Source organism: Cibotium barometz, chromosome 27, assembly GCF_041138505.1.
Source record: "Cibotium barometz isolate CiBa-2024 chromosome 27, ASM4113850v1, whole genome shotgun sequence".
NCBI classification, from domain to species: Eukaryota; Viridiplantae; Streptophyta; class Polypodiopsida; order Cyatheales; family Cibotiaceae; genus Cibotium; species Cibotium barometz.
This window is the reverse complement of record NC_141072.1, coordinates 54,268,471-54,287,031: the sequence shown is the minus strand read 5'-3', so window position 1 is coordinate 54,287,031 and position 18,561 is coordinate 54,268,471. Positions and strand designations below refer to the sequence as shown.

Genomic DNA, 18,561 nt, shown 5'->3' with positions numbered 1-18,561 from the left:
GTGTGCTACTTCCCACCAGATGCATCGAAATTCTTTTCATGAAACTCCTCCCCATTCATGCCACTTTACGACATCACGGAGTTCTCCACACAAGGAGATATTCTCCTTGTAGGTGACTTCAATGCAAGGACACGGGGCCTCCAATATCAGTCATACGACTTTGATCATGATTCAGCCATCATGTATGAGCTTGACCCTACAGAGATGGGCACCAGCAGGACCTCAAAGGATACAGGACTCACAGCAACAGGGAGAGCATTATTAGACATGGGCGCCGTACATAACTTGATTATATATAACAGCATGTCTAGATGACCAGAATCTGGAGGATTCACATGCTTTCCACACGGAGGGGGAAGTAGTACAGTGGACTACCTGATGGGCTCTCTAGCCTTTACCCCTTACATACAGGATTTCATCATAGCCCCTCCCCCAATCGGAACTGATCATACATATCTTGCCTTCACCATGTCAAATCTCCCACATTCGGTGCCATATCCCATACAACCCTCCCCCTACATGAAGGTGCACTTCACATGATATCGACAACATCTACAAGGATCACATATGGCGTCACCTCTCATCCATTGACTTACATACCACCCCCCTTGCCAATGCCACCACCCAGCTCTCAGCTATCCTACATGAGTCAGCTCAAGCCACCTACCTGTGCACCACCCATCGGCAAAACTGAGCCTCTATTGGATCCATACCCCAAAACAGTTGGTATGATCAGGAGTGCAAAGCCTACCATATGCAGCTTCGCCAATGCAGCTTCGCCAAGACCAAGCAAGGGGCATCATCATGGCACCACAAGCACAATGGAGATCTAGGCGATTTACCAGGTGCAAGAAGCGGGAATTCTTGGCCGAGAGGGAGGAGTTCTACAGGTGTTTCCTGAGGTCAGGCAGCTCCGAGGCATGGCGGATGCTAGAGGAGAGGAGGCCCCCCACCCCCATCACCGACCCAGTCACATGGCATGGGTAGGGCTCTATGATGCCCCAGATCAGCCCGCCTTTGATACATCACAGATCCCCCGGCCAGCCAGATCTTCACTCCTCACAGTGGCCAATGTCACAAGGGCCATACATAAGCTTAACAGCGGGAAGGCCAGGGACCATGAAAATCTCCAAGCTGAACACATCATACATGCATGTGATACCCTTGCACCCTTCCTCGCTGAGCTTTTCAACACTGCCATATGTGAAGGCCTACCCCCCTCTTGGGCTACCGACACAATCTTTTTGCTTGACATTCCCATAGGCCTACGCCTTGCCAGGGCAGGTCTACATGTTCCTAGGTTTGCCAAAACCCCAATGCTCTAAATTGGTTCTTGCCTCCAAACATCTGTCCCAAATCTGCTCTTTCGTTCTCCTCCTGACATTCATTTAGTCCTAATCCCTTCAGGCATTGATGTCTCCCATCACTAGGGCTCACCCTGATCTGTTCCTACCTAATCTACCCTATGCATGATCTCAATAGTCATAAACAAGACCTGACGCATGTTACATCGGCCTCCCCTGTTCATGCTCCTTCATTTCAAGGATATACATAAAGTACTTTTTAAAAATGGTTTAAAAACTGAAGAGCGTGACCAGGATAAGAGGAAAATTACCCAAGCCATACAGTCATAGATCGCCAAAACGGAGTAGGTGCTGCCACCAGGGCAATTAATGTACATCTGTGAACATTTGAGAGGCAGAAAAAAAAATCATCAATCATCGGCATCCAACCCCTAAAAACATCAATTGTCAATACGTGCATGGCACAAATGCCCATGAAATAATGGTATCAGCCACTTATGCACCATTCATCAATTCATAAACACTGTACATACATGCACACATATATCTATACACAGCCATATAGGATTTGAGTACTATACACATGCATAACGCATATAGATCCATACAACACACGCACATACAAACACGATGGTTTGACTGAAGATACCTGAATGTCCTCATTTTCTTCCACAGCAGCTAGTGTCATGAGTTGTGATATAACACGCTGTGCAACTTGTGAATTGATGGGCTGGCCAATGAATATGATGCGGTTTCGTAGCAAAACAGATGATAAATCCATGGCACCTGCTGGTGTGATAACAGATGGCATCATAGGTGGAGCTGCCTTCTTCGCTGCTCTGATACCTTCACTGCATTGTCATGCAACAACCAAAATTCAGTTACCTTCACTGCATTGTCATGCAACAACCAAAATTCAGCTTACTTCCAATTATCCATCAGATCCTGTATGTGCTTATATCTGCATATGAAAGCTTATTAGCACAATCGAAAATCTGTATATACATTAGTATATTTGTGCATACTTATAAGATATACCTGCACATGTCCACTTCACAAGCATATGCATGTAGTCTGTGGATGTACATGAGCCCTGTAGATATCTACGTGTGTGAATGTATACTACGTACATGTGAATATGGAGGACTATCTATAAAGGCATACACACACATATGTACATACAATACATGTGTACGGGCACGCATGATCCAAGGTACAGTTTGGTCTTGTGAAGTTCTTAAAAAAGTTGATCTTGTTTTTAGTACTTTTCCAATTATTGTATGATGGCTGGCTCTATCCAGTTAACAGTGAAAAAGGGTTTCTCAATAAGAACGTTTCGAAATAAGAATCGATGTGCGGATATGATGGAATTGGTAGGCATGCGCCATTAGTGCGAAAGCCTTATTTAACATCACACACACACACACACACACAGAAACACATACATACATATTTGAAAAGATGGTATAGTTACATTCATATATGCATATGTATGCATACATATACATATACACATCCATGTATGTGTAATAGCATGTATAAGAGTAGTTTCCTGCACATGGGAAGTATACTATAGATTCTGATGTACAGAGAGCGTGTGTGTGTGTGTGTGTGTGTGTGTGTGTGTGTGTGTGGAATTTTACTACTCACAGGCGATGTGCAGCAGCCTCCATGGTAGCGGTGGGCGACTTGCTGTGGATGGTGAGGGCATGGTGCGATCTGCGAAGCTGAAGCGGGGGTAGCTTCTGGCCAAGAACCTCTTTGCAGGTGGAGACTACACAAGACGAAGACGAAGGAGACGGAGGAGAGACTGTAAACGGAGCTGCCATTTGTTGCAGAGGAGCGAGACTCACGACTAACTAATCCAACGATCATATTGTAAGATATATGTCAAAAATTATTATTATTATTATTTTTTGATTTATATAAAAGGGTATACATTTCATCAACCCTTGTGGTGGCTCTTACATTGCTACAAGCTTTTCAGTTAGTTGTAAACATAACTTACAGCCTCCAAAGTGACCCTCAAGTTGCATCCATTCAAAAAATGCTTCTTCCACCACGCTAGTAGTCAATGTATCCATTAGTGCCATGAGATGATATCTTGTACTAGAAGTTTGTCACAAGCACACCATGTGGACGGCGCGCGCTAGTGCGATACACACCCCAACCATGTTTGTAGAACCCCCATGTTTGGGCTGCTATTGAGATCCAACAGCTCCGCATCAACTTTTTGAATAGTGGCTACGAATTTCTACCGCGATTCATCCATGCCAAAATAGTTTTGTAAATTTTCATACTTGCATTGTGAAAACACGAGCGTCATAGCCTTAGATGATCACATTGTAGTATGCAAGGATCACATGAGGCACATGTGAGTGATGGTTCATGCCCTTTTTGGTGAGGGCATGGGTTTCTTGGATGCAAATGACTTCTTCTAGGTTGTAATGTTGAGAGAGATACATCACCATTTATCTGACTCAACAACAAGTGTCAGATAAATGGTGATGCAAATGACTTCTTCTAAGTTGTAACGTTGAGAGGGATACATCATCGCCAACCAGAATGCTCACCACCTGGTCAATCTCTCTAGGCTCACCTAGTACTTCTCTCAAGGGCCTTTTCAATAGTTCCTAGCTTATAGTACCCAGGAGTATAATCTCTTTTTTCCATAAAATCCACATGGACTCTCCATTGAAGATCAGCTAGATCAACCAACAAGATCCATTTACCAAAAAGAGCCATGGACTCATCCGTTGAAGACCAGCAAGGCCAACCAACCAGATCCATGCCCGTGTTCAGGGAAAACAACTCCAACTCAGTGTTCTATTTATCTTCCTCGACGCACGCGTAGGTATCCTGGGCGACCCAGAGCCCGAGTACCGTATGGTTAGCACCCTCTAGGCTCCTTCGCAGGCAGTAGGTGACCTAGCGCTTCACTCATAGGCCACTTCCTTGGCCCCTCATCCACCGTACTGGAAACTCACCATTTTAAACGAACCGAGGCTGGTCAAGAACTCGGCCGACCTTGACATGCGAGACATCCTTCTTTGACTCTCGATCTGGCTATTTGCAACCTTTTTCACTTAGGTCCCCATGACCTCATTCCATAAGATAGTCAAAATGCTTCCCTGGCATTCTTGACGTAAAACAATCTTTAAAAAAGCAGGTTTCACATGCAAATACAATCTCCAAGCAAAATTCTCATCTTTCCATATCATTCCACATCAATTGATATCATTTCACATCAGGTGATATCATTTCACATTATTCCATATCATTTCACATTATTTCCACATCACTTCACATCATTCAAATCATTCCACATCATTCCACATCATTCAACATCATATCCCACATCATTCCACATCATCCCACATCATTCCACATCTTTCAACATCGTCCCACATCATTCCACATTAATTCACATCAATCCACACATCAATTCCATTTCTACAAACAAGATGGTCTCTTTTCGCTTCTGTGAGTGAATTAGATTTGATTATCAACTTTCCTTGATCTAGTTATGACAATTTTTATTCCACAATCAACTAGGTTAAGAGTACAGTTACTCTACTTTTCATACTGACAAAACTTTCTAAGTCTCGACCAATTACTTGGCTTAGTTAAAGGTAAATTTTTCTCGACTCAATTCAATTAAGTCTAAATTTTCGTTTACTTTTGGGATCCTTGATCCTTTCAAGAATTCCAGAATCCTTTTCCAGGGAATCTAGGAATAAGTCAGTCACACAAGTATTTACATTCATTCAACTAAGCATGTTTCTCGTCTTTTTTTGGGAAATCCTTTTCCCATTTAGAATGTACTCAAGATTCTATTTTTCGAGAATCTAGACGTATACTTCATAATTCCAAAAGTAAAATATATTCGTGATTCCTCTTTCTAATTAAAAATTTATCCATGTTTTCTCGATGCATTCCTATAAATATCTTCACATTCTTCTCTATTTTCCCAAAATAAAATATCATGAAAATCCCTCTTTTGACATAAAATATTTATGCACACATACTAATTCATTTTTATCTATATGAATTATATTCATAATCCTTTCCATAATGCTCATAAATTAAATGAATCTAGAAACATTTGTGCATAACCTTCTTTCTTTTTATGGTAAATGAATAATGCTCAAAACTCCACTTTTAGCATAAAATTTACTATATGCATAAACTCATTTTCTAATGATAAAAATTTTGCCATAGCATCCCCATATTTTCTATGAAATGAGAATGCTCAAAATTCCACTTTTAGCATAAAATTTATTATGCATAAATTCATTTTCTAATGATAAAAATTTTGCCATAGCTTCCTCGCATTTTCTATGAAATGAGAATGCTCAAAATTTCACTATTAGCATAAAATTTAATTTATGCATAAACCTTCATCTCTAAGATGATAAGCTTAGAGTTTAGGGTAAGAAAATGAGATTAGAATTAAGGTTTAACCTTCCAATAAGGATTTAACCATAATAAGTGAGTATTCCTTCATAAAGAGTGAATATAAATCATAAACAATACACCTAAGCATAGGAGATTAACATTACTTTATCTCAACAACAACATAAATCAAGAAAGGCATGGTTTTAAGAGGAAACCATGAAATAAAATGCTTCCCAAGCATGTAGAGAGGTTGGGAAGAAGAAAAAAGAGAGTAAACATCATTGTTTAGGCTTACCCTTGGTGTGTTTGATTCTTTACCTTACAAGAGTTGTGTAGCCTTCAAAGAAGAGGCTTGGCCACCAAAAGAAGAGGGTAATCTTCAAGAGAAGAAGAGGTTTAGTGAAGCACCAAAGCTTCACAATGGAGAGGCAAGAAGAAAATACACTAAAATGAAAATTACACTAGCATGGAAATACTCTAAGATTAAAACACAAAGGAATGGGGTTCTATTTATAGGTGAGGGAGGCCACCAACCAAGATCAACTATGATCTAGAGGCTTCCAGCTTCAGTTTGATCCAATTTGGACAAGTTTTGGACTAGTTAAACCCACTTTTTGATCCAGTTTGATGAGAGATGAAATATCCCATGCTTTTAGAGTATATTTGAATATAAAACAATGGGGGATATGATGGAAATCTAGGAGCCTCCTTGATGGTCTCCTCCCATCCCCCTGAGGTGTCAAAATTCACATTTTTATAATGCTAAGTACCAGTACTAGCAACTCTTCATCTTATGTGAAAATTTACTCATTTCTATTGGATTTTCTTTTCTTCTTGCATTTTTCTTATTCAAACACTTGGATTAATCCAATTGGCCCATTAGAACACTCTTTGGACCTTAATAATTTTTTTTTGAAAATAGGTACCCCTAGGTTAAGGTGTCCAATGCACATATTCAATTAATTTCTAATGCACATTGGAAAACTCTTTTTAAACTTCTGTTTCAGGGAAATTCATCTTAAAATAAAAAGGTAACTTCGTATCCAAAAATATCTCAAAATTATATTACCTCTCTCTAGAATATTTTCTCTCTCTAGACCAAAACAGGGCCAAACAAGATCTTTTTCCATTCTGAAAGGGGGGATGATTACAAGAGACTGAAGGGGAGGTTCTCACATATTTACATTATCAAAAGTTGGAGGGAGGAATCTTACACATTTCGAGGAAAAGTTTTTGTCCTCATTTCTCTCAAGCTCAAGGCAAGTGGAGGAAGAAATTATTATTTTTCCCTTTCCTCTTTGGGAAGTGAAAGGCATGCACATTGACGCATCAAGCATGAAATCCGATCCTAAATTTTTTTGATGAACTCATATGCATGGAAGTCATCTATCGTATTGTAATGGAGTTATACACTGCCCTTGTGTTGATAAACAAGTGGTAAGACCTCTCCTAAATCAATGTTCACATTGGTGTATGTATTTATGCATCATGATGAAGTGGAAGGTGGAAGCAAGAAGCATATTGAGAAGCACATGCATAAGCTATTGAAACATGGGTGGCAACCATGTGTTAGTCTATGTGGCAGCTAGACACAAAGATGCAACCAATGAAGCCAATGTAATGAAGAATGGTACATCCAAATCTCACTTGAAGATTGTCTTTGCAAGAAGATGGTTTCATCAAAGTGAAGGAGCAACAAGGGTGGTGCACAAAGCCACTATGGAAGAGATGGTACCAAAGATATTACTAAGGTTGAGGGGAATTTTGGAAGTTCCTCACATGATAAATAACTCTTCTAGTTGAGGAGTGAAGCATGATTGCTAGAATTGGGAGTGAACCACATTTCTCTATAACTCATCACTTTTGTAAAATCCTAATCTATAAAGGCTACCTACCTTGTCATTTATCCTATGGTTGAGAGGGGGTCATTTTGTTCTTGTATGTCCAATGCTCACCTTGCTCCATGTTTGGCATTGTCCCATGGTGGCATTGAGAGTGGGTGTTGAAATATATGATGTACAAGTAATAAAGGGTGAGAGAAAGAGGTCATATAGGTGTGAACACACCCCAAATAAAGTGGGCATGTGGGTGGAGAAGGGATCTAGGGTTGGCCCACCAACCCTAGCCCTTGGTGAAACCTATATAAAGGGCAGGAGGCCTCACTTTTTGTAACACAACACAACCAACACATGAGGGTGAAGGTTAAGCCAACTTTGGAGTGGCTGAAACAGAAGGTGATATAGAAGCTTTCTACACATCTTGTGTTCTTGCTCTCTCTCATATATGTTACTCTATCTTGCCATCAACTATTGCTTCTGTTGTGCATACTCCCCATAATTTTAACAGGTCTCACTGTGATGGTTCTGGTATGGACTTATCTCATTATCCCACTAGGAAATTGAGAGTTAATAATTTACTTTTGAAATATCCTCTATTTGTGGAATATACTAAAGCAGCCATCAATAACTTAAAAAGGAGAAGGGGACCTGGGGGCTCTTGGAAACAGTTTGCCAATGAGATGCAAGGTGTCATTAGGGCTGTGGGTAAACTGAGAGCTGAGGAAAGGAGAGGTGAAAAAAAAATGGTACGCTCTTCTAGAAGAGTTGATATTGAAAAGACAAATTATTGACTTGGACTCTGGTGACACTGAGTTGTCCTTTAAGTGTCAAGCTAATATCAAAATGGAGGAAGATAAATGCTTTAGAGAACATGAATATTGGACCAGAAAGAGTCTCTTCAGCAATAAAAAGAAACCTGACAATAAGCTCTTTAAACTTTCCAAAAATAAAAGGGGCAGAGTGATAGGGGGTGCATTTTAGACGAGGATGTCACTCCTTTAAATGACTCCAAACTGCTTGCTCTGAAATGGGTCAATTTTTTGGGGTCTACATTGAGTCTAAAACAAGACTCATCTTTGAGGAGGTTTGAAGCTGAAAACAAGCTGCTTGGTCTTCTTAATCAAAAAATGGATTCTCATAAAGCTAAATGGTTAGAAAGGGACATTGAGATGGATGAGTGTTGGTGTGCTCTACTAAATTTGGGTAGGGAGAAGGCTCATAGGTGGGATGGTCTTTCATTTTAGCCCTCTTTAAAAGAGGTGGTGACATTTGCAAGAAAGCCCTCAAATTTGGTCAATGGGACAAAGCCTTTAAAGAAGGATTGGTGAAACTTATTCCCAAATAGACTGCTTGCAACATATTTGGGCATTGGAGGCCTATCACCTTACTGATTGTGATGTATAAAATTTTAGGTAAGGTGCTTGCTACTATCAGAATTACCCCTGTGTTGCAAGAGATCATTTCAAAAAAACATGGCTTTATTAAAGAAGGCAGATCCATATATGACAACATCTTTGATGCTTTACTAGGTAGAGATGTGGCCATTAAAACTCAACAGAAATGTATCATGATGCAATTAGATATTGAGAAAGCATATGATAGGATAGAGTGGTATTTCATTGCAAGAGTGATGGAAAGAATGGGGTTTGGTACCAGAATGGCTACTTGCATCTATTCTCTTTCCTTGGGTGGTTACTCTAATGTACTTCTTAATGGAAGAATAGTAGGAGGCTTTGAACTTAACAGGTCAGTTAGACAGGGGTGCCCTCTAGCCCCCCTACTGTTTGCTATTGCTTCTCATCCTATGATCCTTTTACTTGAGCTAGCGTGTAGAGAAGGCAAGATTATTGGCTTAAAACTCAAACATAGTGAGCAATTGGTCATCCAATGCTTTGCTAATGATTCTCTTTTATTTTTAAAAGCTGAGAACAACAATGTGAGAATGGCCTTAAATATTGTTCAAGATTTTGCTGATGCATCAGGGTCTAAATGCAATATTCTAAAATCTAGGATTATAAGCTTGATAGAGGATAATGATTTTGATCTTAAAAGATGGGGATGTGAGGTAGTACAAAAGGGTCACATTGTGAGGCTGCTTGGAGTTCCCTTTGGGGTGGGTCTTACCAATAAACAATTGGTCATGTGGGCTATAAACACGTTTGTGAGAAATTAAAGAAGTGGGAAGGTTTGAGAGTACCCTTATCAGAATGGATTTATGCAACTCAGTGTTGAATGCCTATGTTATGTTTCTAAGTCTAGTGCTTAAATTTGGGAAGTGTCACTGGAAGGAGATTACTGGTCCTATCAGGGATTTCTTATGGAGAAATGATGTAGGTAAGAAAAGAGTTCCTGCATGGTTGGCATGGGAGAAATTGGCAGTGCCCAAAAATGGAGGCATTGGTATCATACATCTGCCCATCCATTGTGAAGCTAGAAGGAGCTTGATGTTACCTAGGATGATGTCTCAACTCCCCACTTGGTCCTTGATGATAAGGGAGATGGTGGAATTGACTGAGATCTTAGCCAGAATGATAAGGGAGATGGTGGAATTGACTAAGATCTTAGCCAGAATGAAATGGGGGAACTTAACCTGGATAGACAAATTGTTTTGAGCTGCTCCTCTAAAAGTTACATGTTCTGATTTTTGTAAAATGCTTTGCAAAACAGCTGGAAAGAGAATCCGAGCCTCATGGTTTGGGATGGTGGAGGGAGAGTATCTAGGAATTCCATGTTGTCACTTGGGTTATGGTGGACTCACAAGCTTGACCCTCCTCTTGCAGCATTGGATATTGAGGTGGCTAAGTGCGTTAATATTTAAGGTATTAGACACCTAGCTGATTGTTGGGACAGTAATGCTGCTGGATGGAAAGAGTTAAATCTATTATCCTTGGAGTTTCAGCTAACCAGAAAAGAGAGAGAATTGATGAGACATGTGCTTGAGCTGCTCTGCTGTGCAGAGTGAGTTATGTTCCACAGCCACAAATATTTCAGTCTGGATCAAGGATTGGGCATGATCTAATGGGGTCAAGCTGAAGGATGGTAAAACTAAAGACATTTATGCTCTCATGAGGAAGGGAGATGCTAATGCTATGTACTGCAATAAAATATGAAATGTAAAGTGGAGTGTGGCAAGCTGGAAAAAGAGATGGCATGTGATATGGAACTCTCAGATGCCCGAAAAATTCTAGGTTTTTTTGTGGAAGGTTTGTATGTGGGCACTTCCTATTGGTGGGTATAAGCTGCAGAAAAGAAACATGGCTAGTGGTGTATGCCCTAGATGCATATCTTCTCTAGAAAATGGTAAACATATGTTTTTGGACTACCCTGCCCTAAGGAGCACCTGGGGTAAAATGACGAGGTGGATACATAAGGGATTAAATATGTAATTTTTTTGGGAGGATTGGCTTCTTGGGAAATGGGCAATTAATGATAAATGCAATGGATTAGTTGTCATCACGGGTCTCTTTTTTACTTCTTGAAGAATTAATTAAAAATCTCACAAATTACATCATAATTGAAACAAAGACTTGAATTGAAATTGATAATTAAATAACTTAGCATAACACAAGGTAAAATAATTAAAATAACATCACCATCAAAAGTAAAGGATAGAGAATACCACACAGTAAACCAGATTACGTGCGATCTCCCCCCTCAAGTGTGTAGCTCCACTTCTACGACTTGAGTATTTTATTCATAAAAATAGCCCAAGGAGCTAAGAATAGATGAGCGTACAAATCGGGCTTGCTTTTTCCACTTTTGGGGTATCGCTTTACATATTTTTAATCATATCAAAATCCCTAAGGTTTGTACATATAAAAACCTTTGCCCAAATATAATTGCTAGTGGGCCTTGTTACATAAAATAACTTTGTGCACATTTTCACATATAATAATCTCATGCACATTTTCACATTCCATTTAGCTGATTCGTGCACATTTTCACATTCCATTAAGCCGATTCGTGCACACATTAAATCAAGCATATTTTTCTTTGATTATTAATTCATAAAAAATATGATAAAATATATACCTGTAAACAGTCCTCCCGTATCATTATGTACACATCATCTAGCATGGTGTGAGTTTCCACTTGTTACACTCCAATGAGCATGGCACATCAGTTGCATAAATCACTTGTTTCACTTCGATCGTGTGGTGCAGTTATCAAGTATAGTCCACTTGTTTCACTTGACCCAAGTATAGTGGTCAAGTATAGTCCACTTGTTTCACTTGACCCCAGTACAGTTGTTAAGCATGGCGCTACTTGTTACACTTTAACAACATACACCTGTCAAGAATGGTCTCAAGCTATGTCAATACCACTAGGTAATCAGTATTTAATGTGGAGTCACCCATGATACCAATTCACTAGGATGGCACACTAGTGTCCGGGCATCCCCGTACAACTAAAGGGTGGACATTATGAAACATCCCTCCTGCTTGGATAAGCAACTGACCTCATATGCTTCTTTTCTTATGCGAGCAAAGGAGATCAATTGTCATATACTATATAAATTCAAGTATGTTCCCTAACAAAAGACAATATATCAAGGACTTATATGTGTAATAAATTCTAGTGTCCCATACCACCAAAAATTATCCCACATAGATGTAGAGATACGTATGCATCAGAATCCTTCACACAGCATTAATATCATGTCCCATACCACAAGACTAATACATAGTGAAAACTTCATAAAGTATAATTCAAGATGGAAGGGCCAATTCCTTCAAGAAGTTCTACTTTTAATGCATAAAAACTCTCCTTGAGTTTACTGCCTGAGTTTACCGCGAAAAGTGTTAAATAATCAAATGCAATAAATATGTCACCTCAAGAGTCTAAGTAGTTGTCATGGTATTCTTCTTATTCATCTTCATAGATCATATTGAGTCCTAATGAAATAAACTTTGACTTGCGTGGACAATTTGATGTGATGTGTCCAATCTCGTTACAACTGTAACACTTCTTGGAATCGTTTATTAGCATTTTGTGAATCATCTATCTTAGTGTTAATACCTGTATAAAGCTTATCAAAGCTTTAGTATTAAAGCTTAACAAAGCTTTTAATCAAGTTAGCTTTATTAGTAAAAGCTTACAAAGCTTTTGTGGGCCAGACAGTAGCGCAAATCGGCACAAACAGCCAGGCCTCCTCCCTAAATCGCGCAGTGCCAGGAATTCGTAGTAGCCAGTAAAAGCGTGTCTGTGAGAGAAAGAACCTGCCCAACAATGCAATTGAAGAGGACAGCTGGCGCAAATTGAGAGAGAAGAAGGGATATTTTAATAAGAATATATATATATATATATATATATATATAAGGATTGAATCCTTCTTTAAAATTGCACAGCACGCTTTTGGCTTTTGGAGAAGAAGAAAAAGAATATTTATTATCCCTCCATTATAGAAATCATGTCCTGACCACTATGTTACATAATGTCCACCCTTTAGTTGTACGGTGACGCTCGAAATTCTAAAAGTAAGAGAATGCTTCTCATGCCTTGATCATCACATCCGTAAAGAAGGATCTCCAAACCAAATTCAAATTCCCAAAACCACTTTTGAGAAACTAAACATGGTTTCCCTTTCACAGTAGTGGTTTTAGAGGAAGGGTGACATTAATTTCTAGCCATTGATTCTAATCTCCATCCAAGGGTCTATACAAATCCCATAACCATTCAAATCTTTGGCCCAAAGGTCTTCTAAGCTTTCTCCCCTTTACCCTTTGGTTTCTTGTGAGCTTGTACCTTCTTCAAGAATGTACACCCATGCTCTGATACCACTCTCACGGGTCCCTTTTGTACTTCTTGAAGAATTAATTAAAAATCTCACAAATTACATCATAATTGGAACAAAGACTTCAATTGAAATTAATAATTAAATAACTTAGCATAACACAAGGCAAAAGAATTAAAATAACATCACCATCAAAAGTAAAGAGAATACCACATAGTAAACTAGATTGGGTGCAATCTCCCCCCTCAAGTGTGTAGCTCCACTTCCACGACTTGAGTATTTTGAGAATTGTATTCATAAAAATAGCCCAAGGAGCTAAGAATAGATGAGAGTACAAATTGGGCTTGCTTTTCCCACTTTTGGGGTATTGCTTTACATATTTTTGATCATATCAAAATCCCTAAGGTTTGTACATATAAAAACCTTTGCCCAAATATAATTGCTAGTGGGCCTTCTTACATAAAATAACTTTGTGCACATTTTCACATTTAATAATCTTGTGTACATTTGCATATTCCATTAAGCCGATTCCTGCACACATTAAATCAAGCATATTTTTCATTGATTATTAATTCATCAAAAAATATATACATGTAACATTGGTTTTTAACATTATTAGAGGTTGCACCTTATGAAAAATTTGGTCCAGTAGAAATGATATAGTGTTCTAAGACTACTTGTACTAGACTACAGGATTCTGAGCTGATGTATAAATGTATTTGCATGTGTTGGTCTATCTGTAATGTAAATAAAATATGGTATGTGGATTTGGATGTGCTGATTCAGAACTTACAGAGAAATATCTCATAATTATGTCCCCTTTATATTAGCTGAGCTTCATGCATACTTGGGGTTACTCCCTAATGTGGACTTGCTGGCTACAAGTGAGATGCTAGATTGAGAAGAAAAGGTCCCCTAGATTTGGGCCCAAAACACAAGTGGATCATACTTTCGTTGCTTTTATTGAGAACCTAGTTGGCACAAGACCTACTGTTAAGGTGTGGTCAAAACATGGACGGCAGTTGGAAAAACAATCTTCTCGGGGATGCACTATTGAGGCTATGATGGAGGCTTGTTTACTACTTGGTTATCAGATTTCTTGGGATTAATCCAGTTTTTTATGTGAAGATGATAGATGGGAATTCCTTTGTAAAATTTGAAACGAGATAAAAAAGGAGTAGAATAGGGTGGATGTGGGGTAACAGAGGTTGTGAGAAAGTTGGGTGTGGTTGGGTGTGGGTGTGATGTGGTTGGGTGTGGGTGTGATGTGGTTAGGTGTGGTTGGGTGTGGTTGGGTGTGGGTGTGATGTATGTTGATGATATGACTTTCAATAGTTAATATATATACTTTATTGTTCCCAAAAGAAAAAAAAGGGGAACACCTTTGGGCAAAGGAGAGAAGGTTTATGTGAATTTTGAGAGAAGAGAAGCTTTATGTGAATTTTGAGAGGTTTCTTTTCCAATAAGAATGAAGAAATTCCACTCTTTTTTTCTAAAATTTATTTTTACTTAATTTTTTCCTCCTTTTCCCTCCATCCACGGGCAGCAATTGCGTAGCTGGCTGGCAGGCGATTTGTTCTTCTTTCTTTTTTTCCATGTTGTGCTGTTGGCCGCCCCCGCAAGACTGATTCCTTTTCTCTCCCTTCAGCTCCAATTGGACGTCACCCATCTCTTTACTACTATGCGCCGGCTAATGTACCTCATATTACTTCACTCAAAACCTTATAGCAAATGCTTTAATAATAAAAACTTTAATTTTAAAAGCTTTTTTAATCTTTTTTCTCTCTCCCTCGTCGTTAATATGTTTGGCCATTTTATTATTAATAAGCACCCAAAACGTTTTTTTGAGTTTCGTTAATTAATTAGAGAGGTAAATGTCAGAAAATCTTGGTTCATCTAACCTTGGAAAAAAAATCAAAAGTTTAAAATATTCATACCATTTTTATTTTAGAAACAAATCTCATAAAATCGACTTAAAACAGTAAACGGATGCCTCAAATGCACGTGGACATGCATGCTTCTCTATCGTGCCCTCTCTAGAGTCCCTCTTGGTGGGCTGACCCCTCTCTTTCTCTCCCCCTACTTGGGACAGTCGTGAGAGGAATGGAGGGAGGGAGGCCTGTAGGCGAGGGGAAGGTGGGAAAAGACGCGACCAGGCGAGGAGAACACGGGGGACGTGACCAGGCGAGGAGAACATGGGGGAGTTAAGCAGGCAAGGGCAACATGTAATAAAGCCTTATATTATAAAACTTATAATGTAAGCCTATATATCAAAGCTTATAAGCTTTATACATTATACTATTCCTTAATCATTCTCTATAACTAAAGACTTTGGTAATCAATCAAGTTTTTCTTCATCCCCCTGGCTGACACTATCATACTCCTAGATATTGGGTCTTTGATAATTCATATTCTTTCATCAAGCACGATTGGCTTCAAAGTTTATATTTTCATCAACTTAAAGCGGCGGGACAAGCTTCTTTCCAAACAAGAATCATATAAGTTTGTTGTTTTTATAATTTTAAAATTATCTTATAAATTATTTTATAATTTTTTTAAAAAAAGTACTAAAAATTGCTAAATGAAGAAGACTTCAACTATAACGACTTCTTTGACTCTTGAGGTAACATATTTATTATTTGATTATTCTTACAATAAATTTTATTTAAGACTTTTTTAGAAATTTCAAGGAGAGTTTTTATGCATCAAAAGTAGAACTTCTTGAAGGAACTGGCATTTCCATCTTGAACTATACTTTATGAATTAGCATCCGGGCATTCCCGTACAACTAAAGGATGGACATTATGTAATATCCGTCCTACTTGGATAAGAAACTGATCTCAGTTGCATATTTACTTGCAAGCAAAGGAGATCAATTGTTGTATAATATATAAATTCAAGTATCTTCTCTAATTATAATAAAAGACATTGTATCAAGGACTTCTATGTGTAATAAATTCTAGTGTCCCATACCACTAGAAATTATCCCACACAAATTTAGAGATAAGTATGCATCGGAATGCTTTACACAGGATTAATCTCGTGTCCCATACCACAAGACTAATAGATAGTGAAAAGTGCGCCATCCTAGTGAATTGGTATCGTAGCTGACTCCATATGGTTACCTGGTGTTATTGGCATAGCTTGAGACCATGCTTTAACAGGTGTATGTTGTTGAGGTGTAACAAGTAGTGCCATGCTTGACAACTGTATTGTGGTTAAGTGAAACAAGTAGACTATGTTAGATAACTGCACACAATCAAAGCGTAATAAGTGGTATATGCAATTAATGTGCCATGCTTTACAATGTAACAAGTGGTAAGTTACACCATGCTAGATGATGTGTATAACGATACTCTCATCATAGTAAAACAAGTGGTGAGTATATATTGTGTTTGTGCCTATCAATGTTTTCATATTGGGATTAATTGTAGAGAAGGGCAATTAATTGGAATAACTAATATGTTTACATTTGAGAGATAGCTGATGAGCAGTGCGTGTGTCACACATAAGGGATCTTGTCTATATCATATTATTTCTTATTATTATTTGTGATTTCATGATGAGTATGAGGGTCACAAATTTAGGTGTCACACAAGTTTTATTGTTGTAGTCCATGTTCACCCAAGCCTCTGAGTGTTAATCTAGTTCTAGGATTAACAAGAGCTACCGCCATTATCTTATATCAAGGAGTCACGGTAGATACACCAAAGGGTCATACATTCATGATATGAAGCAATAATGTCCAAAGCTACTTGGACGGGCGCCCGTAATGGTGCGACGGAGTATTTATGGCGATTCCCACTTCAAGAGCGTGTGGCAAGTTAGGATGAAGTCCTAAGTGATGTACTTCATGGATATATTATGAGAGTAGTCATTGTAATAGCATTAGGCCTCTTATGAGCCTAAAGTGCTCGGTCGACCATAGTTTAAGTGAGTGTGAATACTTATGGCCATGTATATAAGTGAATTTCTCTCATAATACAACATACTCTCCCATTGTGCAATTGAGTGTTGCTCTTGCTAATCCTCTTGCTAATCTCTCTCCCTAATGCATGCTAGTGAGTGTGTGTGAGTGAAGTGAGGTGAGAGGAGGGACGAGGACCCGTAGTGCAACGCGACGGTGTGACAAGGCTCACGGCGGGAGACGCAGTGGAATTGCTTTTCAAGGACTTGTAGAGCTTGGAGACCTCAAGGGTTACGAGCTCGGCCATTGGAAAGATCCTCACGATAGTTGCGGTTCACAAGATAATCTCTTTTTGGATGTGTTTCAAGGAGGGTTAGCATGAGCCATAATGTTTTTGCGCTGTCGGGGAGCCATCCCTTGGCTTTTTTCATTGTTTTGTCTCTAATCTATGCATAACCCATTGCCCATTATCTTGATTAGTGGTTTCCTATGAAAAAGATATGTATTTGATGGTGATTTGTGTGAGATTTGGTATAGAATAGCTTTCTTTTTGTTTTTGAAAAGAATGCTTTTTGCTTAATTTTTAGATTAATTTATTATTATTTTTATTATTTTGGTGGTTTTTCATGATCTTAAGGCTTGCACATAGTTTGTATTAGGCTTAGTTTGCATCCATTGCATCAAACAATGCAATAGAATGCAATTTTAGTGAATGTTAGCTGTCTTTAGTTTAAACATAGATCTAAGATCATTAATTCAAGTTTAATTGTATATTTTTTGTTGAAATTATTTGGATTAGAGTGTTAACAAGAATTAGGAGTAGCTTAATCTTTCAAAAAATTTCTTAAGACCATCAAAAAACCCTTGAATTTGACTAATTTCTCTTAATGGACTGGTTTTTGTCATTAAGGGTGTAAGATTCCTTCCTCCAGCTTTTGAGGTGTACAGGTGTAAGAACCTCCCCTTCTGATCTTATAATTATTCCCCTCTCTGAAATAGAAGAAAGATCCTGTTTTATCCCGTTTTGGCCTGGAGAGAGAAAATGTCTAGAGGGAGGTAGTCTAGAATTGAGATATTTTTGGATATAAAAATCCTCCTAATGTCTAAAATGGTTTCCCCTGAAACAGAAATTCAAAAAAAACTTTCCAATGAGCAATTGGAGTTAATTGAAAATATGTATAAAGGACCTTAGGGTCTAGATTTTCAAAAAAATTTAGATTATGGTCCAATTAAGGTTCCTATGGGCCAATAAGATCAATCCAAGTGTGGGGAGGAAATAAATCCAATTTATAAAAGAAAAATACTCAAAAATGAGTAAATGCCCACATAAGATGAAGAGTTGACTGAGTACAAGTTTTATTATCCTCTTAAAAATCCTCT

The 18,561-nt window shown here is 38.5% G+C and overlaps 1 protein-coding gene across 1 annotated transcript in view; it reads right to left on the bottom strand.

Annotated features, from left to right (window-relative positions):
* CLPP6 (CLP protease proteolytic subunit 6) overlaps positions 1–3,180 on the bottom strand; it is a 63,874-nt gene extending 60,694 nt beyond the window's left edge. The window contains exons 1-3 of the mRNA XM_086821711.1: positions 2,955–3,180; positions 1,954–2,155; positions 1,616–1,681 (exon numbers count right to left, since the gene is read on the bottom strand). Of these exons, the coding sequence (XP_086677837.1) occupies positions 1,616–1,681; positions 1,954–2,155; positions 2,955–3,133 (447 nt within the window). The 5' untranslated portion in view covers positions 3,134–3,180. The remainder of the gene's footprint in view (positions 1–1,615; positions 1,682–1,953; positions 2,156–2,954) is intronic.
* Positions 3,181–18,561: the final 15,381 nt, after the last annotated feature.